The 18,644-nt window shown below is 35.5% G+C and overlaps 1 protein-coding gene and 1 long non-coding RNA gene across 11 annotated transcripts in view; one reads left to right on the top strand and one right to left on the bottom strand.

Annotated features, from left to right (window-relative positions):
• SMC5 (structural maintenance of chromosomes 5) overlaps positions 1–12,921 on the top strand; it is a 54,647-nt gene extending 41,726 nt beyond the window's left edge. For 5 of the 10 annotated variants that reach the window (XM_089466641.1, XM_089466645.1, XM_089466642.1 and 2 more), the window contains 7 exons: positions 7,463–7,668; positions 7,747–7,964; positions 8,030–8,254; positions 8,307–8,540; positions 8,729–8,886; positions 12,482–12,599; positions 12,655–12,921. In XM_089466641.1, the coding sequence (XP_089322767.1) occupies positions 7,463–7,668; positions 7,747–7,964; positions 8,030–8,254; positions 8,307–8,540; positions 8,729–8,886; positions 12,482–12,599; positions 12,655–12,750 (1,255 nt within the window). In that variant the 3' untranslated portion in view covers positions 12,751–12,921. Of the gene's footprint in view, positions 1–7,269; positions 7,403–7,462; positions 7,669–7,746; positions 7,965–8,029; positions 8,255–8,306; positions 8,541–8,728; positions 8,887–12,481; positions 12,600–12,654 lie in introns of those variants that run through there. The other 5 variants (XR_016269660.1, XR_016269661.1, XM_089466648.1 and 2 more) reach the window with 3 other exon arrangements.
• Positions 1–18,644, bottom strand: part of LOC149269490 (uncharacterized) — a 178,296-nt gene that overhangs the window by 86,765 nt on the left and 72,887 nt on the right. The window lies entirely within an intron of this gene.

Raw genomic sequence — 18,644 nt, 5'->3', positions numbered from 1 at the left:
CAATCAGGTCTGTGTGTTAACCCATGGAAATTAGAAAATCTGGGTATTATGGTTATGTGAAAATTTATATACATACATATGTGTGGAATAAAATGACTATTATTTTATTTGAATACTCATTGAAAATGGTAAATCAGGGTAAACTTATTTTTTTTTGGTGAAAACAGGCAGTAGGAGCCGTAGCAGATCATGCTCTCCCATACATGAATAACTGCACGTGGAGTGGAGTCGAATTCCGTAAGAAATGATTCAAAGTTTGGCTGAGAGCATGCCAAATAGATTAAACAAACTTATTGCTAATAAGGGGTTTGCACCAAATATTAAAAATGTTTAGTTGTTTTTATTTTTTAGTAGGTTTTTTAAACGTGCAAAATTGAGTTTATGTTTTTTATTTATAATTCTTTATTTTATTTATAATTTATTTATAATTCTTTGAATTTAGCTAATTTAGCTTTGCAACTTTTTTGTATTTGTTAAGAACACACTAATAAACAAACACACAAAATTTTTGTATTTGCTTGGATGGTTTAATTTTTATGCGTGATGAAAGTCAAAGTTCTGTAACATTCAATCATTTTTGCTCGGTACTGTATATATAAATATATATTGAAATCCTTTAAGTTTATAAAATTACGTTTATATGAATAACATCTTTTTATACTCATTCACGAAAGTGAATCAGTATATTGGTTTTGTGCAATGTCCGTCTTGCTGTCCGTCCGTCTGTCCGTCTGTCCGTCCGTCCGTCTGTCCGTATGAACGCAATCTATTTCGGCGCTATTGAAGCTAGAGACTTGAAATTTGGAACACATACTCGTGTATATCTCCGATTTATAAAGTGTTAAAATTTTCCCGATCCGCCCACTAGGGGCGTGGCAAATCGGAAAATGCATTTTCCGATATACCAGAAATCATGTTTGTTGAAGAGCTAGAAAGCTGAAACTTGGTATGTAGGTCCGCGTTGACCGCCCAAGATCACGAGCTATGGCGGATATATCTACGCCCATTGGGGGCGTGGCAAATCGGATAAAACTGTATCTCCTAAAGTTATAAACCTAGAATGCTGAAATTTTGCACGTCAGCTAATGGTATGATTCTATAAAGTCTGAAGATAAATTATAAGTCTACGCCCGTTGGGGGCGTGGCAAATCGGACCTGAAGATATAGTGATTTTTTAAATTCTCCTATATTTTGGACACTATTGATGGCAGAGACCTCAAATTTTGTATATATACTCGGACTGATCACCCAAGACCAAAAAGTTTTGTCGGATATATGTCCGCCCACAGGGGGCGTGGCAAACCGCAAAAGTTTTTATCTCCTAAAGTATAATAGCTAGAAGCTTCAAATTTGGATAGTTGAGTTACTGGTAGCCTCCTCTATCGATTCCCCAAAAATAATTTTTAGGCCTCTTTAGGGGCGTGGCATATCGAAAAGTACCCTGTAATTTTCACATTTTTTTAGGGTAAGCATTCAAACTTTGCAGTTAGGGTAACGTTATCTCTTTCTAAAAACTGACCAAAAATGAGGTGTCTACACCCAGTTGGGGCGTGGCAAATCGGAAAAACCTGTATATTCTACAGTATTAGAACGAAACTTAACTACTAAATTGTTGATGGGATGTGAATGAGTATTCCCCAGTCGGTAACGCCCGACTGCAACGTTCTTACTTGTTATTAGTTGTATTTCTTAATAAAAATTTGTTTGTGTATTCAATAGTAATATGCTAAATCTAGCTTGAAATAGTCTAAGCTGGCAATACTAGCTGATAGCTAAAACGACAACAAAAATTGAATGATGCTTTGTCGTTTCTTTCGTTCGTTGCTTCTTTATTTTACAAGCATTTGCATACCGAACTTTTCGGTATGTAATCATAGCTCGTTTTGTTTCATTCGTCCGCGTTGCTTGAGCTTACAATATTTGTAAAAAACGAGAAGTGTGACAGCAAGCACTACGAAAACACGAATGTGCTGTTTAGCGTTTGAAATGCATTCGTGTAGGCCTCTAATATCCACTCAGTTCGTCGCCCTTATCATATATGTATATACTTCATAGGGTCTGCCACGCCTCCTTCTGCCTGTTACATATATTTTAACAAAACCATTATACCCTGATTTCACATTTTCAATGAATTTATGGTATAAAAACTTATTTTTTCATCGAGCCCAAACGAGTCAGTAGACGACTATTATTTGTTCATCATAATATATTTTATGTATTAGTTTGTAGGGCCTTAATAATTTAATATAATTAATTAATAATATAATAATAATTTAATTAATACAATATAATAAGTATATATAATATAATCTATAATCTATATATATAAAACAAAGTCGGGTTTGTTCAAACACTTATAGCTCGAGATCTGCTGGACCAATTTTCATGGTTTTGGATTTGTTGGATTTGTCTCCGCCTCGAATAGCAGAATATTTTTAAAAAATAGTGAAAAATTGACGAATACTTGAAAAATGCGTTATTTTCCCTATTGCTATTGAGGATCCTTGTATTGTCATTGAAAATTTAATCAGTAGGCTTGATAACAGTGACAGTTTTCGGTGATGCTCTCATGTACAAAAATTATTCATGCACATTTTATTATTATTATTAATTAATTATTAATTAATTTAATTTTAGTCGTAGCACACTCAAATCTAGAGGCATGCAAGATAGAAGAGCACAAAGATCAGATGAAGAAAGGCAACAAAGCAATGCAGATGTCCATGTATGCATGGCGCAGTTACATGCATGACAATCGCAAGAAGCACAAGATGAGGGAAACCAGCAGACAATTAGAACGAAGAGAAGCGCGCAGATTCGTAGTCAACAGCCGTAGAGGAATTGACTGACAACGTCAACAAGTAAATCGAGCATTTACAGCACATTCATTTCTTCACCTAGCATTTTAGTATGTTGAATATTACGCCCATTCCATAGTGGTCATTGGTACATAGGACAAAGAATGCCCGCACTGCTATGCCTTTAAATTTATAAATGAGCCGATCGAGATGTGTTGCTCATCAAGAAAAGTAAAACCCAGAAATCGAAACACCGCCGGAACTATTGCACGGCTTCCTTATTGGGACTAAACCTGATTCTTCGCTGGGCTTGCAGTCAATTCGAAAATTCAATTGAATGTTTTTAAGTGACATCGTTTGGAGTAACGGAAATAGTTAAAAATACCGCTGCAAATGGTCAACAATTCAATTCCGCAATGATTTGTTCAGAGCTACCCGACCTACACACAAAATTTCTGAGGATCGGTCGAACCGTTTCGGAGGAATTTGGCAACAAACATCGCTACACGAGAATTTAATATATACGATAAAACATACTTCGGTTGTTTACAACGGTTTCGACTACAACTGCATTCCCACACACTTATAGTTAATAAGATATTTTGTATTTAAGTACAACATGTTCCCTAGAAATCATGGATAGGGCAAAGCAACGTTTTCCGGGAAGCAATAGAACATTAAAAGATCTGCGCAATGACTCGAGATGTTTTGGCGGGTCAATGATATTATTATCTGGCGATTTCCGACGAACCCTACCAGTAATTCCAAGATCTACTGCTGCCGGCGAAATAAACGCATGCCCTAAAGCATCAAATTTGTGGCGATATGTAAACAAACTTCAACTGTTTGTAAATATGAAAGTTGCATTGTTGAAGGATCTATGTGCTGATGATCTCTAGAGCGGTTTAATTTAATTTCCTCTAAATTTTTGCAATTTCATCTCATCAAAAGATGAGCTTATCAACAAAGTATTTCCGCATATCATTAACCACAAAAATACTAAATGGTTAAGTGAGCGAGCAATTTCGGCGGTTAAAAATAAAGATGTGGATGACCTAAATTTTATAATTCAAAATCAAATCGTAGGTACTCTGTGTTAAAATCAAATCTATCGACTGTGTAACAAACGAAGAAGAAGCCACTAATTATCAAACTGAATTTTTGAACTCCTTGGATGTTTTTGGTTTGTCACTACAACTGAGGGTTGGCTAGGTAGTTATCATGCTTAGAAATTTAAACCAATCAAAACTGTGCAATGGAACGCGTTTGGTGATAAGAAAACTGATGAGCAGTGTGAAAATTTAAAGATGAGGAAGTTCTTATTCCAAGGATTTCGATGATCCCAACAGATATGCCCTTTGAGTTTAAAACGAATTCAATTCCCGATTCGTCTTGCCTTCGCCATGACTATTTGTGGCCTCGATCTAGAAAATGCGTGTTTTTCTCATGGCTAATTGTACGTGGCATGCTCACGTGTTGGCAAACCATCCGCATTATTTGTTCTTGCACCTGACCAAAAAACGAAGAATGTCGCTTACCACAAGGTGCTTGAATGAAAATCCGATTAATAAATTAATCAGAGTGTATCCCAACCTGAACAACAAAACTTTCAATGATTTTTTAGACTCATTCACGAAAGTGAAAGAGTATATTGGTTTTGTGCAATGTCCGTCTTACTGTCCGTCCGTTCGTCTGTCTGTATGAACGCAATCTATTTCGGCGCTATTGAAGCTAGAGACTTGAAATTTGGAACACATACTCGTGTATATCTCCGATTTATAAAGTGTTAAAATTTTTCCGATCCGCCCACTAGGGGCGTAGCAAATCGGAAAATCAAATTTTGCACGTAAGCTGATGCTTTAATTCTATAAAGATGGGTGAAAAAATTATATATCTACGCCATGGCAAACCGCAAAAGTTTATATCTCCTACAGTTTAAGAGCTAGAAGCTTCAAATTTGGATAGTTGAGTTACTGGTAGCCTCCTCTATCGATGCTCCAAAAATGATTTTTAAGCCTCTTTAGGGGCGTGGCATGTCGAAAAATACCCTGGAATTCTAAATTTTTTGAGCGTAAGAATTCAAATTTAGGTTAAATAGCAAAGAAAAGCCAGTGTAGCGGCTGGAAATTCAACACATATAAAAATGAGCGCGGGTATAACGCTGGAATGCTTGATGCTATGCGTGCAGACTTACATATATACATATGTATGTATTTGCGTTTATGTATTTGAGGGCTATTTAAGAAGAAACAAATTTAAACTTATAAAGTTATTCGACTAAGAAAACGAAAAGTATTAAGTGCCATTCATTCAAGCTCGCACCTTCCGAATAAAATATATATTTTATAAAAAACGAAATATGTATGAAAAAAAAATAACATCGAAGAGGTTTCGGACCTCTCTTACTCTAACATAACTTGCGTAGCCCTTAGCACCCGCGCCACTACCAGCCAGTTGCTAAAATAAAATAGCTTAATAAGACAGCGTCATCAGACAAAACTACAGTAACGGCTAGAAAGTCCAGAAATCAATCGAAATTCTAAGAATGTGAGAAAAGGCGCGCTTCTGTCTGTACGCATAGAATAGACGATGAGTGTGTGCACATGTATAGGAAAATCGCGCTGATCTGCTACTAGCTTGAAGCCGGTATCCAATATATGGATATAAATATATATTATTAAAAGTTAAAATTTGTATAAATTATATACATATGTATGTAATTTGAATGAAATGATTCAATGATCATAGCAATAGCTATCGATGATTTTTCAATTTTAATGGGATCATGCCCTGTTTTTTGTTGCGCACTAGACTTGACAATTGCACTATATACTCTCTGGTTGGCAGCGTTCGGGCTGTGAATGAGTCTTCTGCAATCGCCATCGCCCGACTGCAACGTTCTTACTTGTTTTTATATCCTGAACCCATTGAATATGGGAAATCAGGGTATAATGGTTTTGTTAATGGTATGGTTAAACGTATGTAACAGGCAGAAAGAGGCGTGGCAGAGCCCATAAAGTATATATATTCTTGATCAAGGCGACGAGCTGATTTAGCCCTGTCCGTCTGTCCGTCTGTCAGTATGCTTGAACGCGTCTATTTCACAAGATACAAGAGCTAGAGACCTCAGTTTTTTATACCCTGAACCCATTGAAAATGGGAAATCAGGGTATAATGGTTTTGTTGAAATGTATGTAACAGGCAGAAGGAGGCGTGGCAGACCCCACAAAGTATATATATTCTTGATCAGGGTGACGAGCTGAGTTGATTTGGCCCTGTCCGTCTGTCTGTCTGTCCGTCTGTCCGTATGTTTGAACGCGTCGATTTCCGAAGATATAAGAGCTAGAGACTTCAAAATTTTTGTTAAATGTTCGTAATTACAGCGCGGATATCGAGTTTATCAGTAAAATTCGATAACTCATCCCGATCTTTTTTTATCGATGAAAAACCTTATCGAAAACCAGTTATAAAATTATATCTTCTACACCTTTGTTGCTAGAGTCTCCAAATTTTTTATATATGCTTATATGCAATTTATACAATTTCGGTTTTTGTTAAAATTTACCCCCCACTTCTAAATTCACCCCCTCACCCTCACTTTTGTAAAACGCGTATTTCAAATACTAGAGACTTGTGCTTTGGCAATTACATGCATATTCATGTTATAATCATAATCTAAAAGTTTCATGAAGATCGTACGTCCACAAAAAAAGTTATTAAACAATTAAGTTCTCATAGTAAGCGCACACTGCAGCCCATGCGTGTTTATGCGTGGGTGCTTGTGTGTATATGTGTTTGTGTATGTGTATGTGTTTCTTGTGTAAGCTGAAAGACGCGAAAAATTATTGAAATAGCTAGCACTCCAAGGGTTCAGGGGATCTCGTAGTCGAGCAGTCTCGACTAGAGCTTTCTTACTTGTTTTGTAAAGTGTCCGTGTATACCGCGCGGATATCGAGTTTTGCTTTAAAAATCGATAACTTGCCCCAATTTTTTTATCGATATAAAAACGTTTCGGAAATCAGTTATAAAATTACAACTTTAAAGCAAAAGTTTCCAAATTTGTAATGTAGATTTATATGCAGATTATACAATTTCGGTTTTTGCTAAAATTTACCCCTCACCCTTATATCCACCCCCTCACCCACATATCTATCCGTATATCCGTGTTATGTGTGTGTGTTTGCGCGTGTGTATATGCGTGTGTGTGTTTGTGTAAGTTAGAAGACACGAAAAAATGATTGAAATAGCTAGCTCAAAGGGAGGGTGCAGGGGATCTCGTAGTCGAGCAGTCTCGACTAGAGCTTTCTTACTTGTTTTGTATATTTGTTCTACGTTTATCAAAGCCTGCATTAGTTCAACTAAAAGGTAACACAACATTACTTACTGATTTTGATAAAAAATTTGACAGCTCCGAAATTAAAGAACTTTTAGGGAAAATACCGCACTTTTCAAGTACTCCTCAATTTTTCAGCATTTTAAAGATATATTCTGATATTCGGGGCGAAGACAAATCCAACAAATCCAAAACCATGAAAATTGGTCCAGCATATCTTGAGCTATAAGTGTTTGAACAAACCGACTTTGTTTTATATATAGAGAGACTGTTAGGCGGTACGAAGCTCGCCTGGTCAACTAGTAATTATATAAATATAAAAATCTTTCAGACATGCGAAGGCTATATTAGAGAAGGATAAAATCAGGAACACGTTAAAAGACATTGATAATGAATTCGATCGCCTGCAAATTGTTCTCCGCCAAGAAGGAGATGAAAAAAAGAAAATTGAACAGAAATTATCTCATTTTAGTAATTTGGCCGATGAAATAAAAAAGCTCCAATCAAAAGTGAACACTATCAATCAATCATTTGCTTGTAAGTATGTAAAGGAAAATTTGGTCAAATTTGTTGAATGTATTTAAATTGCTTCGCTCTATTTTTTTTCCTTTTTAGCTTTGGACCAGATCAAACAAAAATTTCAAAACTCTGTGTTATCGGATTTCAGAACAATTTTTGAAATCGAGCAAAACATACTTAAGTCGTTAAAGCTTACAGATAAATTAATTGAAGGAAGAAAAGTTAATCATATATTGGAAAGGGCCCATTTACAACAACATGCGTCTCAAATTAATAAGCTAAAGGAGAGGGAAGATCAGTTCTCAAAAGCCTCTGTACGTGGTATTTACATAAACAAAATAAATAAATATACATGTAAATTTATCAATTTGTATTTCAGACATTAGTCAACAGGTTGACAGTATTAGTACAAATTACATCACAACAAATCGACTCTAAAGCTGTGGAATTGCGGTGCCTCTGCAATGGAAATCTACCATCAAATAATGATTTTCCATTTAAAACTGATTTTGAAAAGATAAGAAATCTTAGCCTGGAACAGATTTATGAAGCAATTCTTGACTATCAAGCTAGATTAGATTGTATGAAAAATTTAAATTCAGAGGTGATATTTGAAAAGCCTGCTCAAAAATTGAAATCAATTTATAAATGTTAAGGTATTACAGGTAATTGCGGAGTTTCGACATCGCCAAGCCGAGGTAGAGGAATTAAGGAAAACAATTGAAGCCAAATCAACCCAAGAAAAAAATTTAGATGCTGTAATGATTACTTTATACAACAAGTGGGAACCACAACTCACAAAATTGATTGAGACAATAAACAAAAAGTTCAGTGAGTTTATGGAGTCTTTATCGTATGTTGGCGAAGTGATTTTATCAAGAAAGGATAAGGTATTAACAACTGACATAAATAATATTATTACTTAAAATAGTTCATCTACTTTGTATTTTCACTTACACTGATAAAATAATATTTCATTGTCGTATAACTGAAATTTTGAATTTTTTACAGTATATTAAACATTTAAACTATATACAATGGGATGGTAAAATATCTTATTATTATATTCAATTTTCAGAGCGATTTTGATTCTTATGGAATTCAAATAATGGTCAAATATAGAAAGGACGCAAAATTACAAACCTTGGACAAATATATACAATCTGGTGGAGAACGTGCAGTGGCCATCGCCATATATTCATTGTCATTGCAGCATGTTACACAAGTACCATTCAGGTAAATATATTGTAGATTGGCGGGGTTTTCAAATGATTAGTCTATTTCGAATATATGAAAGAGGAGGAATAAAAGTGTTAATGCGCATTTGATTTTTCTCCACGCTATTAGATTCTTAGATTGCTGGGGCTTATTAACTCTCCTATATAACTCTCCTTTACGCCTTCAACGCATCGCTAAGATTCTATTTTATAGTCAATATGTCGAAGATATTTATTTTTGATTTTTGATCAAATTTAATAGAATCATATATCTTCAAAATTTTTATTAAAATCTTTGCATTCATTACCTGGACCAACACAGAAATTTCTCTATGTGTATGTGAATTCAAATAAAGCTTAAAAAACGATACCAATCTACCGATTATCATTGATCACAAACTAATCGGATAAAAATGAATGCTTAGCTCGTACTGATTATGGTATATACGCATGTACAATAGTAAATCTAGCTTACGTGATGTCAGCATTCATATAGATAGACGGCCTGTTATATACAATGGTTCGCAGCTTATTTCAATATACACATACACATAAACAAAATTTTGGGTATCAATGTACACTCCTTTAAATTTAACTTTATTGTGTTTAATCACTAACCAAACAACACATAGACTAGACATGTAGATCAAAGTTTTTCAACAACGAAAAATCTGTCTAGTAGGTACCAATCAACTTCGTATTCGATCGGCTCGGTATTTTCTGGCTAGGGTAATGAAAAATAGCACAACGAAATCAGTGTGAGTGTGAGACATAGCTCTACGAACGATGCAATTTCGTGGTCTGAATATGAAATGATTTTTTATACCCTGAACCCATTTTCAATGGGAAATCAGGGTATAATGGTTTTGTTGAAAGTATGTATGTAACAGGCAGAAGGAGGCGTGGCAGACCCCACAAAGTATATATATTCTTGATCAGGGCGACGAGCTGAGTCGATTTGGCCCTGTCCGTCCGTCCGTATGTATGAACGCGTCGATTTCAGAAGATATAAGAGCTAGAGACTTCAAATTTTTTTTTAAATTTCCGTAATTACAGCGCGCTTATCAAGTTTATCATTAAAAATCGATAACTCATCCCGATCTTTTTTTATCGATAAAAAACCTTATCGAAAACCAGCTATAAAATTATATCTTCTACACCTTTATTGCTAGAGTCTCCAAATTTTTAATGTATGCAATTTTAATGTATATGCAATTTATACAATTTCGGTTTTTGTTAAAATGTAGCCCCACCTCTAAATTCACCCCCTCACCATCACTTTTGTAAAAAGCGTATTTCAAATACTAGAGACTACTGTGCTTTGGCAATTACATGCATATCCATGTTATAATCATAATCTGAAAGTTTCATGAAGATCGTACGTCCATAAAAAAGTTATTAAACAATTAAGTTCTCATAGTAAGCGCACACTGCAGCCCATGCGTGTTTATGCGTGGGTGCTTGTGTGTGTATGTGTTTGTGTATGTGTGTGTATGTGTTTGTGTATGTGTGTGTGTGTGTATGTGTATGTATGCGTGTGTGTGTGTGTGTATGTGAGTCTGTATGCGTGTGTGTGGATGTATGCCTGTGTGTGCGTATGTGCCTGTGTGTGTGTGCGTGTTTCTTGTGTAAGCTGAAAGACGCGAAAAATTATTGAAATATCTATTGCTCCAAGGGTTCAGGGGATCTCGTAGTCGAGCAGTCTCGACTAGAGCTTTTTTACTTGTTGTTTTAGGAATAGGGCGGCGAAGGGGACGTGATCCAAAATCTGTAAATTACAAAATCTTTATGTCCATTAAATGTATATACACAATGAGTCTATAGTCTCTACGTCTAATATTATTTAAATTAGGATGAAAAAAACTAAATCAATTAACCGATTACTCCATATTAAGAGAAACATCCCCACACCATGATGTTTCCACCACCATGCTTTACTGCTTTTTTGTGAAGCGAGTATCAAATTCTTTGCTTTTAGGGAATCTTGCATGTCTGGAATAGTCATTTCCAACAAGGGAAATTTTGGTTTCACCGCTGAATAGATTATTACGCCACATTTTTATACCCTGAACCCATTTTCAATGGGAAATCAGGGTATAATGGTTTTGTTGAAATGTATGTAACAGGGAGAAGGAGGCGTGGCAGACCCCACAAAGTATATATATTCTTGATCAGGGTGACGAGCTGAGTTGATTTGGCCCTGTCCGTCTGTCTGTCCGTCTGTCCGTCTGTCCGTCCGTCCGTCTGTCCGTCTGTCCGTATGTATGAACGCGTCGATTTCAGAAGATATAAGAGCTAGAGACTTCAAATTTCTTTTAAAATGTCCGTAATTACAGCGCGCATATCAAGTTTATCATTAAAAATCGATAACTCATCCCGATCTTTTTTTATCGATAAAAAACCTTATCGAAAACCAGTTATAAAATTATATCTTCTACACCTTTATTGCTAGAGTCTCCAAATTTTTAATGTATGCTTATATGCAATTTATACAATTTTGGTTTTTGTTAACATTTACCCCCCACCCTTAAATTCACCCTCTCACCCTCACTTTTGTAAAAAGCGTATTTCAAATACTAGAGACTTGTGCTTTGGCAATTACATGCATATTCATGTTATAATCATAATCTGAAAGTTTCATGAAGATCGTACGTCCATAAAAAAAGTTATTAAACAATTAAGTTCTCATAGTAAGCGCACACTGCAGCCCATGCGTGTTTATGCGTGGGTGCTTGTGTGTGTATGTGTTTGTGTATGTGTGTGTGTGTATGCGTTTGTGTGAGTATGCGTGTGTGTTTGTGTATATGTGTCTGTATGCGTGTGTGTGTATGTGTGCCTGTGTGTGCGTACGTGCCTGTCTGTGTGTGTGTGTGCGTGTTTCTTGTGTAAGCTAAAAGTCGCGAAAAATTATTGAAATATCTATTGCTCCAAGGGTTCAGGGGATCTCGTAGTCGAGCAGTCTCGACTAGAGCTTTCTTACTTGTTTGACCATCAGATCCTTCCCATGTGATGTGGTATTTAGCAAATTATTTGTCTCATGGTGCGCATCAATGGAATAATTTTTTCTACATGGTAGTCTAGCCATTTTTAGTCTTCTCCTAGTTGAAGAAGCGTTAAAAATATTATCCATTTCGGATGCAATGACCCTTGGTTTTCGATGGACATCCATGTGTTTACATTTTATTAAGAGATATGTTCATCAGTTTAGCAATTTCCTTACTATAACAACGAATGTTGTTTTTTACTTTTATTATCTGTGTGAAGAACACTTACTATTTTACAAGAAAAGAAACCTTTCGTATTTTAAAAAATTTTTTATTTTAAATATCAGTCACTCATGCTTGGTTCATGGGATTTCGTAGTTGAGCAGTTTCGACTAGAGATTTCTGACTTGTTTTTTAGATGCTGGTTGAAATAAGTTGTGAACCATTGAATATTTTTACTTAATCATATTTTTGTGATTTCAATGGTTTAAAAATACACCGATTACATTGCTAAATTCATAAAATGCCTACATTTTGGTAACAAAGTATGTAAGAAATTTGAGTGTCGATAAAATACAGCTTTTTACATAGCATCTCTAAATAATCGTACATAATATTTATATTTTCTAGATGCGTTGATGAGATTAATCAAGGTATGGACGCTAAAAACGAGCGTCACATTTTTAATTTACTTTTAAAGGAGGCTACGAAGGATGGGTCCGCGCAATATCTTTTCGTTACCCCGAAGGTAAGTATTATATTGTAAAATATAATAATATTTGCATATAATCTCTATTTTTTAGTTACTACTTGATTTGAGCTACAATGAACGTTTATGCGTGTCAGTTGTTCATAATTCTGGATCTATTAAAGCTGATGTTAAATTTCCCTTAAGCTAGTTAGTTTAGTTATAATTATGTTTCGTAAAATCTACTTTTATTTTTGCTTATTAATCGACTTATACTATGTACTTTTGACAACTATTTTTCTATTATTGCCGATAATAAGACCACTGTGGATATTTTTGGAAAACTATGTCATAATAAAAAAAAACTTTTACATTTCTTAAATATTTTGCGTTTTTATAAGATTATAAAATAAACTAAATATTTTTTCAACTCAAAAATTTTATTTTAACACAATTTTGATCAACGCTTAGATTACAATAAAAATGGGATATTTTATTCACTTAAAGTTTTGAATTTATTTTAAAATTAAATTAATTGAACTGAGGTTTTTACTCCCATTATATTGAGACTTAGTAGGCCAGTAGGGAACTCATGATAATATTTATCAATAACTGCTGATCTAAGAAATCCCAACTATAATGAGGGCACACGCTTTCAACCTTTTATTTCTGGCGACTTGGTCACCGCCTATTTTTGCTTGAATAATATCAATCGAGAGACTAACTACAAATAATTTTGAACAAACATCTTTTATTTGATTGAAAATCAATATGTGCTTAATCAAGCGGTTACTGTGATATTTTTTGTACTGATATGAAAATAATCACGTATACACAGATGTGCGCAGCGGAATGCAAAATCAAAGCAAGGTCAGCCATAGATAGTAATTTGATATTAAAACAAGTAAAAATGCTTCTGTCGAGACTGCTCGACTAAGAGATACCCTGAACCCTCCAAGCTGATATTCTAATCATTCTGCACTTCTTTTATGCACACATGCATACAGACGCACGTATATCACGCGCTCTGCTGACTGCGCAGTTAGCAGCGACAACGTTTGGGCTGCGCTGCAGTGTGGGCAATATAAGAATATGTTAGTTGAATAATTGCTCTTGTAGATAGACTTGAAACTTTCAGAGCGTAATCATATGGCTAAAATGTGTGTACATTCCAAAACACAAGTCGATAGTACTTGAAATACGTTTTTTACAAATTGGGGGCAAAGGGGGCGTGGTATCCAAAATCTGTAAATTACAAAATCTTTGTATGGATCAACTGTACATACACAGTAAATCTCTAGATCTAAAAGTTTTCAAATTAGGCTGAAAGAACAAAGTCGATTTTTCGATTATTCTCGACAAAAAAATTATCGAATGAGTTATCGAAAAAACAAGATAAACTTGTACTGCCTATGGTATAGACATGACTCATACGGACGGACGGACAGACGGACAGGGCTATATCGACTCAGCTCGTCGTCTTGATCGAGAATATATATTAGGGTGACCATCTAGGCCGGATCCCATTCCGGGACATATCATCATCAATCATGATTCGCTCATTAAAGTCGTGAGATCAACTCCTTTCTGCTTACCAGAGGATATACATCACCCCACTTTAGAGGTTTTATTAACTGATGATAATCCTCTCACTAATACTCCTTTGCCTTCTAGACTTAGTCGCTGTTATCGTAATGCAATTTTGTTTTGCTCAATGAATTAATTAATTAAACTAACTGGTCTATTTTATATGAGTCGGTTGATATTAATTTAGCAGCATCGATTTTTTATACCACCCTAAACTCTGCCGTATTTCGCCAGTTTCAAATAAGCCACCTTGGTTTACCAAGACTCTTTCGACCTTAAGAAACATTAAAACTAAAGTCTGATTCAAGTGTTGACTGGTCTAAATATTCCATTGCCAAGTCAAATTTCAATCTTTTAAATTCTCGTTATGAAAATTATACGTTGCAAACGTTAGTTTTCTCGAGATCCTAAACAATTTTAATCATTTGCTAACGTAAAGCGTAAATCTTCTAGTTCGCCGTCCTCATTTGTCCTAGGTGGTGAAAAAACTTGCAATGACCAGGATTCCTCTGATCTATTTGCAGATTTTTTTCAATCTACTTATTCTTCTGCTGATCTCTACAGAAACTCATATCCATATTCATTTCCTGAATATGGGTATATAAATACTCCTAAAGTTACTTCAGCCTCTCTGGCTGCAGCCATTAGGACATTGAAATCATCTTTCTCTCCCGGTGCCAATAATATTCCTAGTTGTGTGATTAAAGAGTGCAATGTTTCTCTTCAGTCACAATTACTAAAATTGTTTAACTTGTCCTTAGATAGTATCTAATAGATACGTCTGTGTTTCCTTCCATTCGGAAGGAATCTTTCATCATTTCCCTTTATAAAAAAGGGTGACGATCTGATATTTCTAATTATAGAGGCGTTGCGAAGTTATCTGCTACTTCGGAGTTATTTGAGAAAAGTAAAACATCGGCTTTACAGCATTTTTGCAAATCGATTATTCTACCATCTCAACATGGTTTTGTTCAAAATAAATCAATGTCCTCTACTTTACTTGAATTTACTTCGCTTGTTAATGACAGCTTTTCTAAAAAAATTCAAACTGATGTTATTTATACTGACTTTAGTAAACCATTTGACTCAGCACATCATCACATAGTAATTCTAAAGCTTGAACGCTTAGGATTTTCACCTAGACTTGTGTCTTGGATTTCATCCTATTTAATGGGTAGAACCCAAAGAGTCTTGCTGAGAACAGCTATTTCTAAGCTTATCTTTGTTTCATCTGGTGTATCTCAGGGTAACCGGTGCTCTTATCCCGTTTTTTTATAAATGACCTTCCTAGCTGTATTTCTTATTCTACTATATTTATGTATGCGGATGATGTAAAACTTTGCCTTCCGTATCCGAGTGCAAATGGGCATCTTCATCTTCAAAATGACCTAAATGCATTCCAACTTTGGGTTGTTGCTGAACTTACATTGCTCAAAGTGTATGACAATGACCTTTCCTCTAATTGTTGATTATTTCCTTACGACGCATCTTTACAATCAAAGATCTTGGTGTGTTATTTGACTGTAAACTAAATTTTAATCTTCATATTTTAATGAGGCCAAAAGTGTGCTTGGCTTTATTAAACGTTGGTCTAATGAGTTTAAAGAACTTTATTACCAAGCAATTATTTATTTTGCTTGTGTATCTTAGAGTATTGCTCAGTTGTATGGTCTCCGCAGCATAAACTGCGTCAGGATCGTATCGAATCGGTTCAAAAACAGTTTCTTCTCTTTACCTTAAGAGATCTTAGATGGGGCAGTAATTTACGATTACCGCCTTCTCACAGTAGGCTTCAGCTCATCGATCTTCCATCGCTAACCAATCGTAGAACAATTTTAGGAATTGTTTTTCTGCATAAATTTATTAGCGGTGATATTGATTCGTCCTCTTTGTTGAGTCGCCTAAATTTTTCGGTTCCGTTTCGAACAACTAGACACCATCGTCATTTACCTGTGTGCACTAGGGATTATTCTTTGCACAGTGCGTTTCTTTGTTTTCTTCTTTCTTTCTCTTTTCATTATCAACTATTTAATACTTTCCTTTTTCTTTTTATACCCTGAACCCATTTTCAATGGGAAATCAGGGTATACTGGTTTTGTTGAAATGTATGTAACAGGCAGAAGGAGGCGTGGCAGACCCCACAAGGTATATATATTCTTGATCAGGGCGACGAGCTGAGTCGATTTGGCCCTGTCCGTCTGTCTGTCCGTCCGTCTGTCCGTATGTATGAACGTGTCGATTTCAGAAGATATAAGAGCTAGAGACTTCAAATTTTTTTTTAAATGTCCGTAATTGCAGCGCGGATATCAAGTTTATCATTAAAAATCGATAACTCATCCCGATCTTTTTTTATCGATAAAAAACCTTATCGAAAACCAGTTATAAAATTATATCTTCTACACCTTTATTGCTAGAGTCTCCAAATTTTTAATGTATGCTTATATGCAATTTATACAATTTTGGTTTTTGTTAACATTTACCCCCCACCCTTAAATTCACCCTCTCACCCTCACTTTTGTAAAAAGCGTATTTCAAATACTAGAGACTTGTGCTTTGGCAATTACATGCATGTCCATGTTATAATCATAATCTGAAAGTTTTATGAAGATCGTATGTCCACAAAAAAAGTTATTAAGCAATTAAGTTCTCATAGTAAGCGCACACTGCGCCCATGCGTGTTTATGCGTGGGTGCTTGTGTGTGTATGTGTTTGTGTATGTGTGTATGTGTTTGTGTATGTATGTGTATGTGTGTGTGTTGTGGACGTACGATCTTCACGAAACTTTCAGATTATGATTATAACATGGATATGCATGTAATTGCCAAAGCACAAGTCTCTAGTATTTGAAATACGCTTTTTACAAATGTGATGGTGAGGGGGTGAACTTAGTGGTGGGGGGTAAATTTTAACAAGAACCGAAATTGTATAAATTGCATGTAAGCATACATTAAAAATTTGGAGACTCTAGCAATAAAGGTGTAGAAGATATAATTTTATAACTGGTTTTCGATAAGGTTTTTTATCGATAAAAAAAGATCGGGATGAGTTATCGATTTTTAATGATAAACTCGATATCCGCGCTGTAATTACGAACATTTTACAAAAAATTTGAAGTCTCTAGCTCTTATATCTTCGGAAATCGACGCGTTCAAACATACGGACAGACGGGCAGACGGACGGACAGACAGACGGACACGGCCAAATCGACTCAGCTCGTCGCCCTGATCAAGAATATATATACTTTGTGGGGTCTGCCACGCCTCCTTCTGCCTGTTACATACATTTCAACAAAACCATTATACCCTGATTTCCCATTTTCAATGGGTTCAGGGTATAATAATCCATTGGCCATTTATGTAACAAACGCACGTGCACCAGCTACAACAGATTCGTATATGTGTGCACACAGACAATCAAAGTTTTTCTAGAACATTTTTTGAATCACATCAGCTGTTAGTTTGGTTTAGTTTTGGTAGATGGCGCTGCAGCAGTGAATCTATTTGAGTTTTGCCAGCGCAACTTCCAAAAGTGAGGTGGCGTAGGGTGTTAGCGGCATGACGCTCGATCGAGAAGTCGCGGTTCGAATTCCGATCGGTGCAGCTGATGGTAATTTTTTTTAATTGTTTCAAAATATTTTTGTTTTCATTTATTTTTTTTCTATTTAATTTATATTTTTAAATACACCGAAATTGAAATTTTAACCATACTTAATGTGCTTTTTTGATAGTTAGGTTATTATAGCAGATTCTTAGAATCACATCAGCAGTTAGTTTGGTTTAGTTTTGCTAGGTGGTGCTGCAGCAGTAAATTTATTTCAGTTTTGCCAAAACGGCTTCCGAAAGTGAGGTGGCGTAGTGAGTAGCTGCGTGGCGCTCGATCGAGAGGTCACGGGTTCGAATCCCGAGCAGCGCAACTTATGTTAATTTTTTTAATTGTTTCAAAATATTTTTATATTTTATTGAATGAGTTTTGTATTTCATTATATTTTTAAATACATCGAACGAAATTGAAATTTTAGCCATACTAAATGGGTATTTTTATACTCATTTACGAAAGTGAATTAGTATATTAGTCTTGTGCAACGTCCGTCTTGCTGTCCGTCCGTCTGTCCGTATGAACGCAATTTATTTCGGCGCTATTGAAGCTAGAGACTTGAAATTTGGAACACATGCTCGTGTATATCTCCGATTTATAAAGTGTTAAAATTTTCCCGATCCGCCCTCTAGGGGAATATAGATCCACATCGACCACCCAAGATCACGAGCTATGGCGGATATATCTAAGCCCATTGGGGGCGTGACAAATCGGATAAAGCTGTATCTCCAAGAGTTTTACAGCTGGAGCGCTGAAATATGATTCTATAAAGTCTAAAGACAAAAATTTATGTCTACGCGGCGAAAGCACCCGTCCTGAAAGAATCTGTGAAAGATAAAAATTAACCTCGCCGTGTTTGCGGTTTACCCATGGCTCAAGCTCCGGGATGAGAGTATGTGTCCACCGCCCTTTAGTTGATCTGCT

The sequence above is a fragment of the Drosophila arizonae genome, chromosome 4, assembly GCF_054131065.1.
Source record: "Drosophila arizonae isolate 15081-1271.41 chromosome 4, UAZ_ARI_1.0, whole genome shotgun sequence".
In the NCBI taxonomy this organism is placed as follows: Eukaryota; Metazoa; Arthropoda; class Insecta; order Diptera; family Drosophilidae; genus Drosophila; species Drosophila arizonae.
Note: the sequence above shows the minus strand (reverse complement) of the source record. Positions and strands in the feature narration are given on the sequence as shown.